Source organism: Xyrauchen texanus, chromosome 13, assembly GCF_025860055.1.
Source record: "Xyrauchen texanus isolate HMW12.3.18 chromosome 13, RBS_HiC_50CHRs, whole genome shotgun sequence".
Taxonomy (NCBI): Eukaryota; Metazoa; Chordata; class Actinopteri; order Cypriniformes; family Catostomidae; genus Xyrauchen; species Xyrauchen texanus.
In genome coordinates, this window is record NC_068288.1 from 9,635,795 (window position 1) to 9,654,132 (window position 18,338).

The 18,338-nt window shown below is 37.9% G+C and overlaps 1 protein-coding gene across 1 annotated transcript in view; it reads left to right on the forward strand.

The window, feature by feature from the left end:
* Positions 1-1,728: 1,728 nt before the first annotated feature.
* myo10l1 (myosin X, like 1) overlaps positions 1,729-18,338 on the forward strand; it is a 98,944-nt gene continuing 82,334 nt past the window's right edge. The window contains exon 1 of the mRNA XM_052141214.1: positions 1,729-2,054. Within this exon, the coding sequence (XP_051997174.1) occupies positions 2,034-2,054 (21 nt within the window). The 5' untranslated portion in view covers positions 1,729-2,033. The remainder of the gene's footprint in view (positions 2,055-18,338) is intronic.

Sequence of the window (18,338 nt, forward strand, 5' to 3'; positions counted from 1 at the left end):
CATGAGTCCTGATTTTCTGAAAAATGTTCTGCATGCTACATGTGGTAACTGTGGTATAAGCAGACTCTAATCATTGAATTATTGAAACTTAATTAACATCCTGAGGTATGATGGCTGAATCACCATGCTACCAACTTTGGGGGTGAATTCGTTTAAAAAAAATAAAAATCAGTGGTCCGACCATCATCATTGTCTAAAGTTAATAACTCAAATGTTATTTGTTAACAACAGCAATGTTGCAATTTTTTACCAAATCAATACTTAAGCTGAGATGACAGCAGATGAGCAGATAAAGTATGTGACAGGGATCCGTTCATGACAGTTAAACGCAGATGTTGTTTCACAATGTGCAGCCGCCGGGCCGACAGTGGCAAATCAATACGAATTGATGTATTTGACTCCCATTCAGAGTCCCAATCATTACCAAGTTTTAGTACATGTAACAAATAGTTCTATTATATTAAAACATTTCCCAGGACAAACGATTTTCCAGGACATTTAGGTATTTATCTAATTTTCTATTACATTTTCATGACTGGAAAACTGCACTGCAAAATTCCAGGTTTTCCAGGACGCGTGGGAACCCTAACTATTTCTCTCACACAGTATAAATGGATCTTTCTTTATATGTGAACATTCATAGCTGCCTTTTTATTTTTGGAAGGGGGTCCCTCGCAAAGTATAGTCATATTTAGGGGTCCTGCTCTGCATCAAAAAGTTTGAAAACTACTGGTCTAAAATAGACTACGTTTGAAAATTGTGAGATCTCTCTAATAGAAATGTTGGTTCAGGATTACAGTTGTCTGTTTCTCAAACTGAAATATATGAGTTTAATGATTTATAGATCTACCATCTGCTTTATTTGACTCTGATGCCCAGAGTGTCCGAAAGAGCAAAAACATGCTTTGTCTCATATTAAATGTAATTTATTTTTGCAAATATGAACTTGTTGGCCTACAGCCAACCTTCTTTTTCTCTTAAAGGGTTTAGCTCATCTTTATTGATGATGAGTGGATCAGCTCAGACCCACCCACTGTATCAGTCTAACTTCAGATGTGCTGTGCATGGATCATGCAGAAAAATGTGTCAGTGCTGCCATGGAAACGCACCTGAGGGGCGGGCATCATCAGTACCACAACCAACACTGATTCATGTAAGATCCCACTAAGCAACACATGGAATTCCAGATCGTTAATATGTTTAAATTTTGCTATTACACTGTAGGCCTATTTCCAGCAATAGTTGAGTGATTCCCAGTATATCAAGTATAGCTTGAATGCGAAACGCACTGATTATCATATTTTAGACACTATATGATTTATATGATTTCGGATATGCGAGTATAGCAGCAATATATCATTATTAATGTTAAAGTGGTTAAAGGGACTCTACACTGTTTACGTCTGTGGAGGCTATTTCTTTCATCTCACTTCGGGAATGTGCGGTAATAAGGGAGACTTACACCTCTGCAGAATAAAAATGGGCTTTGCCCAATATGTGGGCGTTTTCAAACCATTGAGATTTCCTACTTTCATCGGCTAGTTTAAAAACACCCATACCGGTTTGAAAACGCCCACAGATTTGAAAACACCCATTACTGTTATGCAGAGACCTATACTTCTAAATAAGGGGGGAAATAGAGGGGCTGTATTTGCGCGCGGTGCGCCGCCTCACCGAAGATGCGCGAGCGGACACTGACTCACTCTCTCTGGTGCGGACACCGGAGTCAGCAAGGCATGTGTGTGGTGAGCGGCATTTGAAATACTAAAAAATATCCATACAGACACTAAACACCTGCCCGTTTTCTTGTTCTATCAGCTGTGATATTGGATAACAGTCGTTTCTCTGGCCGTCAGTTGACAGCATTGCCACTTTACGCAGGATTGCAGCGCCCGGCTTTTTATAAGCATTCGTGAATGGAAAACTCCTACAGAAGAGCCGTACATCTTTTCAAACGTTTCTCAAATCATTTACATTTTTGTGATTGATTAGCCGGAGAAGGGATAGCGTCTGCTTGCAGCTCCTGAGGAAAGATGGAGACCTTCTTCGCAGAGGTGGGTTAATTTTTATTTTTATTTAATTTAATTTTTTGTGTGTGAAGGAAACGGATTAATTAATCTCATGTGGTGTATGTATGGCAACAGCAATATATTATGTAGTATACAGTATTTTTATTTTTTATATATAGATATATATATATATATATATATATATATATATATATATATATATATACATATATATATATATAAAAAGTCAACAACCCGGCGCTGTGCTGGTTTACACCCACCTTCATGATGTGCCACCTTTAAACAGTGTCATACCGTTTACATATAAAATCTCAATCGGCTGTCGAACACCTGTCTTTTTAACTGAATGTCATTTTCAGGTGATTAATTAAAAATAACCAGTGCGTTATTTTACCCAGTCACGGTAGTTGATGGTGTTGTGATGTCGCGTGCATCGGTGTCTCGCGCTCGCATGGGCTGTGGCGCGCGTGAGGGGGAAGGGGACTCGTGCATTGAAGCAGAGGCTGATATGGTGTGTTTTCAAGATTTTACAAAACCTTGCATATTTTTCTCTTTTGGCATTTTCATGCATCTATGTTTATATATATATATATATATATATATATATATATATATATATATATATATATATATATATATATATATATATATATATATATATATATGAAATGTCTTCATAGATTGCACACCAGCTGGTAGCTGAAGGCTGTTTTGACATATTTGAGATGATTCCCAAATTCCATTTTCAAAGCATTCACCTTGAGCTTCATTACAGGAACAGTTTGGAAAAATACTGTATATGCAATGTTTCGTATTGAACCTGACCCACTGCATGGATGGTGGTTTTGTTTACCTGATCTGCAGAAAAGGCCTCCAGACAGCATTTTCATCTGTGTATTTGTCTCTACCAGGGGCGGACTGGCACTAAAAAGTGGCCCTGGACTTTCTGGCCCAGAGCGGCCCACCAAGCCCAGCCCGCAACAGACCTTAACATAATGGCTCAATGATTTCATTTTCTGGCTCAATTTCAGATTTTTGTTTTTAAAAAAAAGAGAAGAAGAAATAGTCATGACAACAAGCCTCACCAGTGTATAAAAATAAATAAAGAATTGTCAGCTGTGACAAGTCAGCATTTCTTCAAAATTTTTAATGACTTTTCAACTTTTTTCTTGAAGTGCAAAAAACTAATGTCTTAGTTAATATGAGGTTCAGGAATCAACAAGTATAATAATAATATGTTGTATATGTATATATTGTAGCTGTACAAATTCATAAATTGTTGTCTAAAATAGTTATATGAAGAAAGTGTCACTCGACACGACACAGGACACTGAAGGCAATGCTAAATATGTGTAAATGTTTATTTAGAAAAAATCAAAAAACAAAGTTGGCCAGAATATGTACAGATATAAATATAAACATAAACATATATGTAAATATAAAATAAAATAAATAAACATACTTCTTACAGTGTAGATCTTTGCATTTGCAGATTAATGGCTCATATTTTCACTCTATGTAGTATGTTGAGTCTTTATATCTGCAGTGTTTTAATGCCTTCCCCAGATTATTCTTGAGGAAAAGTGAAAAGCCCTATGCCTAACTTGTAAACAAAGACTCAAATGACTCATAACTTTTTATTGAAAGTAGTTGGCAATGCTGGACTTTACTAAGTTTATTGAATTCTCGCTCTGTTACGGGTCCGTGTGGCCATGTTGGACCCTAGAGCGGCCGCCTATATCGTAGGCATCAAAATTTACTGTCAAAAAAGACTAGATGAGTAATAAATGCCCAGTGCTTTCTTTCTTTGATTATTTTATTGTTAGGCCTATCACAGTTTGCCTCTCTTTAATCTATCTGTCAAGTCCACACAGTCACTCACACAAAAACACCTGCATTTTATCTCCTATCCAAGACAGAATTACGGCATCCTCATTATGCCATTTATCCTCTTGAGCACATGCTTTGAGTCACAGATGGTTTTAAGTGGTCAGCATTTAATATGTGTCTTATAGCACACCAACACAAGACTTAGTGAGTAAATTACATTAAATAATGATCATGTACACACTGGTTATTGTATTTACCAGAAGGGTATCAGTGCATATTCTGTTGACACTGAAATACAGTAAAAGGCAAAAGTAGCCCATGTGATTGCCCATAGGTAGCAAGAGAGATTGATCTTTGCACCCTTCGTGATTACTATAACATCATTTTTGCAAACTTACTTTTTACGTGCAGAATTCTGTTTCGTCGCAGTTCCCTGGTGAAATTAACAATGGAGGCACTAGAACAGAGGTGCCCAATACGTTGATAACGATCTACCAGTCGATCGCAAAGGCAATGCTGGTAGATCGCACAAAATTTAAATGTGCTTTCGTTAAATTTTAATAAAAATAAATATAAACCTTCTTTTAGTTTCTGTCTGACTTGAACTTGACAAGTAAATTTTGACCAGGCAAGATTTTTGTTTATTTATTTGCCATGACAACTAGGTACGCGCCCTCCAAGGGCTTCTGAAACCAGAGTGCAAAATTGCAAAGCTAACAGTGTTTGAGACTAGCTACCAGCAGCTACTGCCCTGATTATGCAAAACTGTCTGATTCAATTCAGTGCAAGTCATCAGAATAAGGTAAATGCCCTGGCTATTGTAATCTATTAGGTGTTTTGGGTTTAGTGTTAAAACTGGATGATATCAACATTGAACATTATTATTTTTTTTTGTATTAATTTGAAGATGAATTCCATGTAGGGATACATGCAGTAGTCCCAACAAGCATTTTTATTTTTATTTTAAACGAAACTGTTTTTTTAGTTGGTAGAGCGTATTGAGTTGGTCATTTAAAAGTAGATCACCACGCAAAAAAGTGTGGGCACCCCTGCACTAGAACAACTGCATTTTATTCACTTTCACACAAACCATGACAACTGTGGCTGATTAGAACTTTATAGACACTTATTTTTCACACTATTACTCGCACACTGCTATATAATGAAATCAAAACACTTTTACTACAACACATTATTGGAAAAATGCTACATTTTAACACTTGTGTTACAGACTCACCTACTTTTACACACTTATTCCAATGGAATTAGCTTGCGCGGTAGCTCAACTCAGTGTGTTGGACTTTGGACTCAGAAGACCACAGATTCGAGACAAGACAAGCATGCAGTCTGACGCGTGAGATGAGAATGTCATAGAATCATCATGAGATGATGTGGTTGTTTCAGAGAATGTGCTTTTCCTTTTTGCATTTCTTTGTAGGTTAAGGTTAAAGATGTCTGTTTGGTATCTACCTCTCATTTGATTTAACATCACTATTGGTTAGGTTTAGATTAAAGTTTTATGTTATGGATGTATGTTTTACTCATTGAAACCTCCATCTAATATTCACCTTATAAACCTTGTCTGATTACGACTCCATTGCACTCGCTTTTGGCGCCCCCATTGAAAATTTCACTGGGAAACTAAGACTAAGAATGTTGCCACAGTCATGTAATGTTCATGAAATCAGGCTGGAAATTACAGTGAAAATTGCTTTGTGGTTTCTATGGTTTTCTGAATGATTTCTTAGTACATTGCTATGTTCTTGGTATGGTGTTCTGGGTGGTTGCTAAGTTGTTTTGGGTGGTTACTAATGGTGCTTTCACACTTGGTTAGTTTGCTTGTTCCGAACCCGTTTGCTTCCTTCTACCTCCCCCTGCCCTTGGGACTAAACCATGGTCCAGTTGCGTCATCAGTGCGAGTACAAGCAGCAGCTGTTTAGCACTCTAACTAGGTAACAACTTGAGAAGATGTCAGCTTCACTGTGTTATTGAAGTATTCCTCTTTTTGGATTTGCCATCAAAACTTTTACATGCACAGAACAACACATATGTTTGTCTGCCATGGATGCATTGAATGTGCAAAAGAGGCCACAACAAAGTCTCGATAATATTCTGGTCCCTACATATGGACTAAGTTTTTCATTTATTGGTTCGTGAATTATAAATCCTTTTAAAAAAAAAAGAGTATCCCAAAGTATGAACAATTGTAATAGTGATGCTTTACTTAGCCAGCACCATTTTTAGTAATGGGGCTACACGTTTAACTTTTCCCCCAGGGGGTTGTGTAGGGCTGACACATTTAAATTTGATAAAATATGTTAGATTCAGTGGATGTTAAAAAAAAAATCAATGTTAAGCTCCCCAAAAATACAGGCCTGCCTGATCAGCCCTTACCATAAGATCCTTATCTATGCCCAACATCCTAATGTGTCATCAACCAAAATTATATTTTGAGGCCCGAGGTGTTTCGTTAAAGTAGCTCAGTGACACTTAAAGCACAACAACATCCAAACCGCTCTCTTTCTCATTTCCATCCTCCCACTTTGTTTCAACACCTCCTTTTTGCTGTCTGCTCTGTAGTGACAGTTCAGGTTATCATATTGGTGACTCAACACTCCACACCTCAAGTCCCCACAGCAACATTGGAAGGTTGGCTTGTTTTACTGGGTCACCCCATGTTCCTAATGCCGAGTGTTAATTTATGATGAAATCTAGAGTGCTCTAGATTACGTAGATTTCCTCTGTAAGAGAGGATTGACATTTTGATCTTTATGTTTGCCATGATGTTGATATTATTGACAGCTCTGTTAATATAAAGGCAATGTGTTATGAGCCATAGATTAAAGGGATGGTGACCCCATGTTGTACCAAACCTGTGTGACTTTCTTTCTTGCTAAAGGAAATGTTTGGAAGAATCCAAAAATCAGTCACTATTTAATTTGTAGTATAGAAAAAAACATGCTGTGATAGTAAATATTGAATGAGGCAATTTGTCTAACATGTCCATGACTGAATTGCCATTTTTACGCCTGTAATTATTTAGTGGACAAACTGCTTCTTACAGGACACAAAGAACCTGCAAAGTTAACATCTCTGCTCAGTTTCCAACTGAATGTGAAGACCTAAATTCAACAGGTTCTATTTTTATGCAGGGATTTTTATTTGCTTGATCTCATTAAATTTACGTGACCATAGCAAAGTTTTTGTTAACCAAAAGGACGTGCTGTATTACACATTTGGCTGCAGTTTCCTAGTGAATTGTCCAGCGGGGGCACCAAAAACAAGTGATATAATGTTATGATCAGACACGGGTTGTAAGTTGAATTTTAAATGGATGTAATGAGTAAAACATACTTCACTAACCTAAAACCTAAAAATAGTGTACTAAAAGATAAATGAGGTGAACAAAACAGACATCCTTAACCAATGCCTAAACCTAACCGATAGGGTTTTTAAAGCAAATTCAAAAAAAAAAAAAAAAACTCATTTTCTGAAGCAACCATGCCATTTTGTGTTGCTTCTATGTCACTTTGGTTTCGAGCGTCGTTGGCTGGGCCCGGACTGTGGTCTTCTGAATTCCAAATCCAACTCTTTATTGCTGCATTCCATTCAACTTGGAAAGTTGGATTTTCCAACTTCCTACTAGGAAAAATGCAATGAAACACCATTTGAATTCGAAATTCCAACTTGGAAACTCATGCAGAAAAACTTTAGCAACAATTTTGCCGAGGTGCAGGTGTGTGATATCACACAAACATGATGGCACCAAGGAAGATTTACAAAGTAAGTGATAAACATTAACTTTTATTAAATAATATAGATAAATGAGTAAAAGTTCCTACATTACATATTATTACAGCTTGATTAAAAAACACCTGGTGAATCAGGTGAATAAATTATACTGTCTTTTGATAATTGTACATAATGTTCATAATCGTAGTGTTGCAGCATTGTTTTATCAATTGGGTTGCTTGGAGACATCTCTGGTTACAGTCAAACACCTGCTAAGGTAAAGGGAGCTTTGCAGTTAGGTTTCCTTACACATCATCTTCTGAGCATCTTGCAATGGAATGCCTTTATGGTCAGAGATCGGAGATGTCAAGTAGGAATATCCCAAGTCCGACTTGAGTGGAACACAGTATATGAGGTGAGCTACCACAAAAGCTAATCAACAATCTTTTTATTGTTCCTTTAATTTCACAAGGAAACTCCAGCAAAATGTAGAAAGCGGCACATAAAAGTCAGTTTGCAAAAATGTAGTTATAGTAGTGTTCATTCTATGAGACTAGGTTGGATTTTTCTTAAAAATCTCTGTTCAAACATCATTCTCTCAGACTTTGCCCTTTTTCATTCATTAAGAAAACATACAGAAAGATCAAATTTCATTTGTAGAAACTTCTCATTTGCAAAGAAATAAATTCCAACGTGTTGTCTAACAGTCAAATGATTATGAATATGGGGTCATAATCTGGCAAATCCATCCTTCACTTTGATGTCAAGTGTCACAGAACAGTGTGAGAGAGTAGGTCTAAGTCCTGTAATGTGGGATTTTGCATCGTTGAGTGTTGCGACCCAAAAAATGGCATTAAAGGCTGTGCATCTGATCAAGACTCTACAATGTTTTTCACAATATGCTCCATCAGATGTGTTTATATAGACTATATATATCTCTTAGGCATGTTTTCCACACTGATTTTCACTAGCCTTAAATGTAGTGAAAAATGAAAATTCTCTCATCATTTACTCACTATCATGCCATCCCAGATGTGTAAAAATTTGTATTTCTTCTGCAGAACACAAACGAAGATTTTTAGAAAAATATTTCAGCTCTGTAGGTCGATACAATGCAAGTGAATGGTGATCAGACCTTATTAGCTCCAAAAAAGGAAACACAAAATTAATCCATATGCCTCCAGTGTTTAAGTCCATATCTTCAGAAGCAATATAATAGGTGTGGGAATTTGTTCAGTACAAAAGTAATTTGTTCCTCTAAAGTTCGACTTTAACTTTCATTTTCAGATGTGAAAGTAACATTAAACAGGCACAACATGTAAAGTTCAGAGGTAAAAGTGAATGTAGAGATTTGGGGTAAAAAAGGACTTACATTTTTATCTGTTTCTCATCCACACCTATAACAGTATATAGCTTCTGAAGATATTAATTTAGTCATATGGATTACTTTTGTTTCCTTTATGTGATTTTTGGAGCTACATAGGTCAAATTATTACCTGCATTGCATGGACCTACCGAGCTGAGATATTCTTCAAAATATTTTTTTTAACCATCCATTTAATGAGAAAAAGAACATTTTAAATAAATGTATATGCATCCTCTTTTTGAATGCAACCATGTGTGCACTAATATGTAGTTATAAACAACCATATTCACCTAGATACATTTTTAGGAAAACATTTAAATACATGAAAAATGCCACACAGAGGCTTCCATGAACTTTCAGTACCAGCTTATCAATGCCATTTTGCAACATAAATTTAAATCAAAGATGCTATTAAAATATCTTCTATCTTTCTAGGTAAGGAAGGATCACAAAATGACTCTAATGGCACTCTTTTTAATAGCAAAACATAATAGCTGTAAAAAAGAAAAATATAAAAACACAGTTGCTGATAACTGTTGCTGATGAAAGTTGCAAACACACACACACACACACAAACACACACTCACCCAAATCATAGACGCATCAGTGAATGTTAGGTTTGAGATCTAATAAGGCATGTCAACTGATAGAAAGAGAGGGGGGATATGTGTTGACTGATGATCTATGTATGGCAGGTGTGTGTGTGTTAGCTTCAGCTGGTATTCAGCTATTTCACAGAGCAGAAACTAAAGATCATACAGATGTGTCAAAAGCCCTTATTCTTGGTATTACACAGATGGTGCTTTCGTATAGGCATGTGCAAATATATTGATTGCATGCTCAGTGGTGCAGTTTTAATTTAATTGAATGGTTGGTAAAAAAAAAACGGCTCACAGATTTTAATTTAATTTAGTTTAAAACATGACCGAAAGTGATGATGTTGTTGCTGGTGAGTTGTTAATTCTGTAATTAAACTGTCCATTTCTGCTAGTTTGATGCAATCAGGATGATTTTTGGATTTGCTGTGAACATTATAGCCAGACCTTATCCCATTGACATGGTAATCAATCAATCAATCAATCATAGTGCTATAGAGATATACCTCCTCTTGCTCCATGCTACAATGAGAAGGCAAGGGAGCTCAAGGGAGTCAAAAGAAGCGCCTTCACCTTGACCCGCTGGTGTCGCTTTTAGACATTAAAGGGGTAGTGCACACAAAAATGAAAATTGTCTCATGATTTACCCTCATGCCATCTCAGATGTGTATGACTTACTTTCTTCTGCAGAACACAAATGAAGATATTTAGAAGAATATTTAAGCTCTGTAGGTCCTCACAATGCAAGAGAATGGTGCCAAAATGTTGAAACTCCAAAATACACATAAAGGGATCATGAAAGTAAACCATATGACTCCAGTAGTTAAATCCATGTGTTCAGACACAATATGATAGGTGTGGGTGAAAAGTGAAAGTGAAGGAAAAATTAAATACTTATCTGTTTCTCACCCACACCTATCAAATCGCCTCAGAAGATATGGATTTAACCACCAGAGTTGTCTGGAGAATTTTTATTTTGCCCTTATGTGGATTTTGGAGCTTTTGCAAAATTTTGCCACACAAATACTTACATTGTATGGACATAAAGAGCTGAAAAATTCTTCAAAATATTTTTGACTGTGTTCAGTAGAAGATAGCATGTCATACACATCTGGGATGGCATGAGAGTGAGTAAATGATGGGAGAATTTTCATTTTTGAGTGAACTAACTCTTTAACAGTGGATTGGATTTTATGTTATTTGTGACCTGCGCCATCATTTTGAGTCACTTTGACCTAGAAACACATTATAAGTGGAAGGCACTTAAATAATCTAACATCTAAATGATTGTATCATGGCAACAGTTTAAAAACAAAATTATATCACAAGAAATCTGAGACTTTTCTTAATTTTAGTGCATAGAACTAAAAATGTGTTTCTTGGACAAAGTGACTCCAAATATTGGAGCAGGTCATATTTGAGCTAAGATATTGCAATCTTTGTTTTGCTTTATTTGTTTTAGTGTATTTTGTTTTATTTCAAGAACAGGATTGAGCAACACTTGATCTATTAAAGCTACACTATGTAAGATTTTTATCTTAGTAAGTACACCATCTGTCTTCCAAGTCATGTTTTTGCCTTACCCTGATTCACAATGGTAAGCCAATTATAATGATTTATATTTTAGAGTCAGGACTGATTTGGCAGGAAATTGCACACTTCCATCATTCATCCTTGTGTGTTTACATCATGTCTGTAAATAAAGTAAAGAAGGTCCGGAGCTACTATTGTGCATGTATATGTGCGTTGATTGGTGTGGTAGTAGTTTGAAGCTGAAAGCTTGTTGTCCATAGTGACATTCACTCTGATATAAGATTTCCTGTAACCATGGTTACAGGCAGAAGAGCCGAGGCGAAGCCCAACTCGTGTAATCACCAGTAACTTGCAGTTTTATTCTTCAACTGCTAGAGGGCCAAAAGTTACATAGTGTAGCTTTAACAGGCCAGATGGTAAACTAAATCACATGGGAAATCTACATGTTGCTTCTGAATGTTCACATACCTTGCAGTCGACCCCATTCTGCTGAATTACTGACAGGCTGCATCTCCCATCAGACATTTTTGCATGTCATCAATTGAGATCAACTTTGCCTCTAGTGCTATTTCTGAGACAAATGTTCTGGTCCCATGGAAACCAGGAAGTAATCATATTCACATAAACAATAGTGAGCACAATTCATAGGTTACATTTTTGCTCTAAAATTGAATTTTTTTCTCCACTGACAGATAGGTTAAGGGTTGGAATTTGGGTTAGGGATGGGGCTGGGGATTGATTCAGTTTTCCCATTTCGATTCCGATTCACAAGCTCTTGATTAGACTGATTCGATTCAATTCAATTAGTTATTCATATAGGTAAATTTCAGTTATAATGTCCCTTTTGCTTACATATAAATTAAGGACCTTCTAACAATGTATATAATGAAAATATGAATTACTAATTATATTTAATAGTTTTTTCTTTAATTTTGGTCACATTTTATCTTTAAAAATTTAACAAATCCATGTAGTCAATCAATAAATATGATAATATATTGCATATATAATTTTTTGTTACACGTTTATTGTTTAATAACATAATTTGCAATATTTACAGGTATTTACATTGATTTGTTGAACACGTGTTAAAAACCGGTACTGTCTTTAAGAAAGAAGTTATTTTTATAAACGGCATATATAAATGAGTGCATGTTAACGAGAGCCTTGAACAGCTTTAGAATTAAATTGTTTTTAATCAACAACTGACTATAGAGAACAGAAAATCAACAGTATTAAAAGAGATATTGTTCAATAACAAATGGGTGATGTGGATTTTCATCTTTGGACACTCACACATTTGCAACAACTTTTACTCAACACGTTGTGAAATGATCTCACTGCTGAATACTCCACCGCTGTACTACACACAATTACTAGTAAGTGAAATCTAAACATTTTCCAGCAAGTTGCCAATGTAAATTTTAGTCGCCTAGCATGAAAGTTGGTTGCTAATGTGAGTGATTTTTCTCATTATAGTGGAGTGTTGTACATAGAGTAAAAGATTGATCTTGGGATTTAAGAATCAATTTTGAGATCGTTCAAATGAAAATCACAATGCATCGGAAAGTTTATATTTTTACCCACCCCTAATTAAGGAGTTGGGTTATAATATATGTATTCTTGCTGACTGTTTACATAATTTACAAAAAATTATTTTTCAATTCAAAATGTACTTTTGGCGCCATTCTGTGGGCTTTTCACTCAGAAACTGGAGCTCATACATGTCAATATGTTGAACAACACATTTCGGTAAGCGCAGACTGATTAACGTAGCAGAACGTTCGACCTACTGTTGCTGAATTCATAGTGCAATCAGTCTGGGATGGTCTATATTTAAGTTGCCTCATGCTGTGTTTTTCCACATCTTGTGACTTTTAAGAAGAACATCTCAAGACCCCTGGGTTGTGTTACATTATGTTACATTCTGTCTATTTGTGAATTTAAGAACATCCTGTTTTAATGCTACTTAGAAGAATGACTGATAGAGTTTTGTTGAATTCTATTCGATTTTTTTAAATATGTATTTTTGCACTTCCTTAATTGTTACCATCTGGGTTTCCATTCCCAAAGTCATGATTCCCTTCTATTTCTGTTTTGTGTTCTGTTTTCATAGTATTGGAAAAGCTCTCAGATAGAGGATATTCTACTTGTCTCAAAAAATCCTGGGAATTTTTATCGTTTAAGGGCATTACTCTATTCTCTGCCAGATTCTCAGCTTCAGATTAGGAATTGCAGTCCTTCTGGATTCTCAGTTGAAGGTTCAACTCTGGATCTTTACAGAGAGGAGTGACATGTTGGAGATGGACATACATGAGATCAACTGGAGAGCTAATGGAGAATTCTGCTTTTGTCTCCTGCTTCTCAGATATTTATTTTACAAAAAGGTCCCAAAATTGATCAATATACAAAACGTTTGCACATCATAGTCAGATATTTCATTAAAAACTTAGATATTTCTTATCAAATTAATTTCTGAGCTATTCTATCAACATTTTAAGCACTAATCTCTCATTATACATCAACAGTTGTCTTGTGTGTCAAAACATCAGTTGCAAAGTTGATACATGAATAACTAAAAGATTAAAAAATAGCTGTAAGAAAAATCTTATTATGTCTCTTGAGGAATGAAAGAGCAGCATCTGAACAATATTCCCCTTGGATGTTTTTCACCCAGTTGAATTTTGACATCAAGTCTCAGGTTTCTAATTATATAATTATTGTGATTCTTCTCCAAACTGTTGCCCAGAAATAATCATTTAAATATTGTCTGAGACTTTCCCTGTTATTTTACTGCATCTGCATAAAACTCAAAATGTGTTTCTGGGTCAAGGTGACTCAAAATGAGGTAGCAGCTCACATATTGTAGCCAGTATATCACATACTATATGTATAGCCTGATCCACTGACATATTTTCACACAGACATAGAAATACTAGAGTGTGCACACATTTGTGCGTCATTCTAATTCTCGCACCTACCCTTAGTTTGACACAGAAACACAAGCAGGTTATGTAGGGATTTGTGAGCTCATTGAAATCAGGATGGAGGGAAGACTGAGATCCAACAGTGCATGTGTGTGGATGTGCTTGCATTTCCAGCTATATAGACCAGAAGTGATAAGCACTGAGCAAAAGTTCTCTTTCCTGACCCAGATCAGCCACCTCCGCCTACCAGTGAAGAGCAGATCTGACAAACCGCTGCAGGGAAAAGTGCAAATGCCTTTCCAACACAGCTGATGCATGTGTGCCCATTCCTGTTCCATTCCTTTTTTTTCTCTTTCTTTGTACATCCAAGACATAACCATCAGGTCTAGTCATTGTTCAGGTCCCTTGTGTATAATTAGAGCATCTCTCATACTGTCACAGTTGTCTGGAGTGATAGCTTCTTCTTTTATTCAAGTCGTCATTTTGCAGGGCATGCTGTGTTTCTGAGAAATATGTACTGTACCCCACGCAGATAGAGACCAGGGTGCCTCAGTCCCAACACAAGTTCTCAGCCTTTGATCATTGCAGGGTTTTTATCCTGGCTCAATTCAGAATGAGGGGTTGGGTTGGGTTGGGTCAAAAGGTACATGTTGCAAGCTGGAATTGAACTTGCATCTTCTGAATAAGCAAAACAATATACAAATGTGTACTTGTTTAAAAAATAGTTGATTCCATCTACTGAAAACCCCAAAATCAGGGCAGTAAATGCAGTGCAGCTTCTTTGTTTTTTTCTAATAAACAACATAATGATTGGCAGTCTTAGTTGTTGAAATATTGATACTAAGTTCATACTAAGACAAGAATGGAAAAGTGGTATATAGCAGGAAATATATAGATGCGGTTGTGGTGCAATTCTGAAAGGACAAAGCATGTGAAAAGGGAGTGTTTAAGAACTGGTGTTTTATTGGATAGATGGCACCACAAGTGAGTGAGCATTGCATGCTGGGACTAACAAAATAATCTGTTGAAGACATTTTATGGGTTCCATCATGAGTTCAAACATTTTATGGGTAATCATGATCTGTTGCTGTCTAAATTATCAACACATAATACATCCCCAAAGACAATAAAATGGATGTCCTCTTATTTTGATAATAGACAATTTTGCACTAGAAACCATGGACTTTTGTCTTCTTTTTTAGATTGTTCAATAGGGGTTCCACAAATGTCCATTTTAGCCCCCTAACTGTTCAGTATATATATTAATGATTTGCAGTCAGTTGCTCCAGGTGTTAAAATGCTGATGTACGCAGGTGATACAGTCATCTACGTGCATGCAAAGTTGAAACATCAAGCTGCATCTTTACTTAAAGTAGCAATGGAAAGATTGTTGACTGGATGAATTATTCTTGTCTGACACGAATGCCTCTAAAACAGTTTGCATGTATTTTTCTATTAAGAAGAATTATACTACTACATAAGAGATCATAGTGAAAAGTCAGGGAGTGGAAGTGGTACAAAAGTGTGCGTGGAGGTGGGTTCGTGATTGAGCGTCAGCTTGTGAATTGAGAGCGAGATCGGGAGAAGAGAATGGTAAGGATCATCACCTGTCTTTGATTATCTCTAACAGCTGCCTGTCATTGCAGAGAGAGTTGGAGAGGGATTTAAGAGTGAGCCAGACGCCAGAGAGGGAGAGAGAGATACACACACCCAGAGAGTGTGTTTATTAAAGTCCACTGAAAAACAAATATGAGTGAAAAATAAAATTACCTTTTGAGTTAGATTTTGCCATCTCCTGTGTCCTTCTTTCCCCTCCATGTGAACTTGTTACACTGATGCCGAAACCAGGGATTTAAGGAGGAAGAATGTTGCCATAGATGCCTCTCCACTGGAGGTAGTCTTCAAGACCCTCGCCAGCATCCACCAGTCACAGCATCAGGCCTTCCTCGAGCTGCACACAAGAGCAGGAGCAGCAGTTCATCGCGCTTATCCAGGCCCAAGTGGAGGACCTTTAGGTGCTCCGGAGCTTGCTACCCCATGAGGGGGCCCTACGACCACCCCGCCCCATGTTCCTCTTGTCAAGATGGGTGCCCAAGAAAAACTGGAGGCCTTCTTGGAGCTCTTTGAGCAGGTGAAAGTGCCAACACTTTTGATCACTGACACTTGGCGAGCTTGGCCACCTGTTTGCATTTGCCCAGCAGCTTCGGGACGCCTGCCAGAGGTGGTGGCTGGCTGAGCAACGCAGCGTCTGGACTGTGATCAATGTGGTGGTACTGGAGAAGTTTATCGCTTGGTTTTCGAGAGGGGCGGTGAAGTTGGTCCAGTGCAATCACCCGGCGTTGCTCCAAACAGCCATCTAGCTGGCAGAGGATCATATGGCGGCATATTCGGGAGTCGGCAAGCCCCGAGATCCTTCTATCTCTCTCTCTCTCTCTCTCTCTCTCTCTCATTCTCTCCCCTATCCCCCCTCCCCTTCCTCCCATCCTGTTCGCCAGAAATGGGGTATTCCTTCCCCCAAACCGGTTCTCCCCTCCCCACCACAGGCTGATGAATCTGCTGCTTCAAGATGTGAAGTCTGGGTTAGTCTGCTGGAGCTGCGGTAGTCCCGGTCATTTCCAGGACTGATACCCCACGATGGAGGTGGAGACATTAGTACGGGTCCCCGACGCACCACAGGCTGCCCCCGATCGAGCAGGAGCTTACCGGATTCCTGTAAGTATTGGGGGGGGGGTACATGAATAGCGTACACGGTCGATATTCAATTTCGGGGACAAAAACACAATTTAGAGGCTGTGGTTAATTTCCGCCTCACCCATCCACTAATCTTGGGAACAAATTAGCTGGCATTTACTAACTTATTAAGGGTAATGTGCGTGGAAGGATCCTGTAACAAATCATATAAGTGTGTGGTGTGTGACTCGCTGGCTGGGGAGGTGGAGCCAGGGCCGTGAATGTGATTGATGTCAACACCTCCTGCCAGACGTTGCACTCACATATCCATATTTTTCAATTATTAAGGATCGGTTCTCAGACAAAGGAGGATACCACCAAATTGTTAGTACCGAAGAGCCATCAGGAAATGTTATTTCAGACGGCTCATTATAATCTGATGGCAGGCCACTTGAAGCAGGAAAAAACACTAAACCATCTGATGGCCCGTTTCTGTTGGCCATTCACGGGGATGTTTACAGGTGGTTTGCAGCATGCCGTGAATGTCAGCTAGTGAATCCAGCGGCTGTGCCATTGCCATTAGAACGGATGGCATGCAGGCATCTCTTTGCATTTGTCCTGGTGGATTATGCAACGTGATATCTGGAAGCAGTGCCTCTGTGCAACATCTCAGCATGCAGTGTTGTGAAGGCACTCTTCAGAATCATCTCCCGAGTGGGGATTCCGAAAGAAATCCTCACTGATCAAGGCACTACACTTATGTTACATACACTATGTGAGCTGTATGAATTATTGGGTATTAAATGGATTCAGACAAGCACGTACCACCCACAAATGGACAGCTTGGTCAAATGGTTTAATCAAACCCTGAAAAACATTATTCGTAAGTTTGTGCACGAAGCTGCTCAGAATTGAAATAAGTGGCTTGAACCCCTGTTATTCGGCGTTCTAGAGGTCCTGCAAGCCTCCACGGGGTTCTCCCCTTTTGAATTATTGAATGAGCATAAGCCTTGCAGTGTCTTAGCAGTCATAAGGGAAAATTGGGAGGTGGGACCTTCAAACAGAAAAAATTTAATATACGTTCTTGACCTGATATCAAAGTTCAACAGATTGGGCCAGCTATCACAGGCTCAAGAATATCAAAAAAAGCTATATAACAGGGGAGTTCGGCTATGGGTATTGACACAGGGATATAAAGTCCTTGTATTACTACCTACATCAAGCTCTAAATTACTCGCAAAGTGGCAATGGCCCATTGAGGTCACACGGTGAGTCTGGGAAGTCAATTATGAGGTTAAACAAATGGATAGGGGCATAGCAGAGCAAATTTACCACCTTAACCACTTAAAACCATGGAGGGAGGCGGTCCCCGTATGTTTGGTGACGGTGGTTCTGGAGAGGGAGGAGCTTGGTCCGGAGGTGTTCTCACCTCTTGCCAGTCATATGAACCTCCATAGAACACTATTTCAAAACAACCCCAAGGGTAGTTATACGCAGTCGTACTTACCAATTACCCGAGCACAAAAAAAAGTGGTTCGGGAAGAATAAAAGGCCATGCTCTTCTAGAGGTGATCGCTATATTAAATATATATCAACAAAGTTTTGTTGATAATTTTTTTTAGTTAGAGCAGTAGAATATTGGAATTCCCTGCCA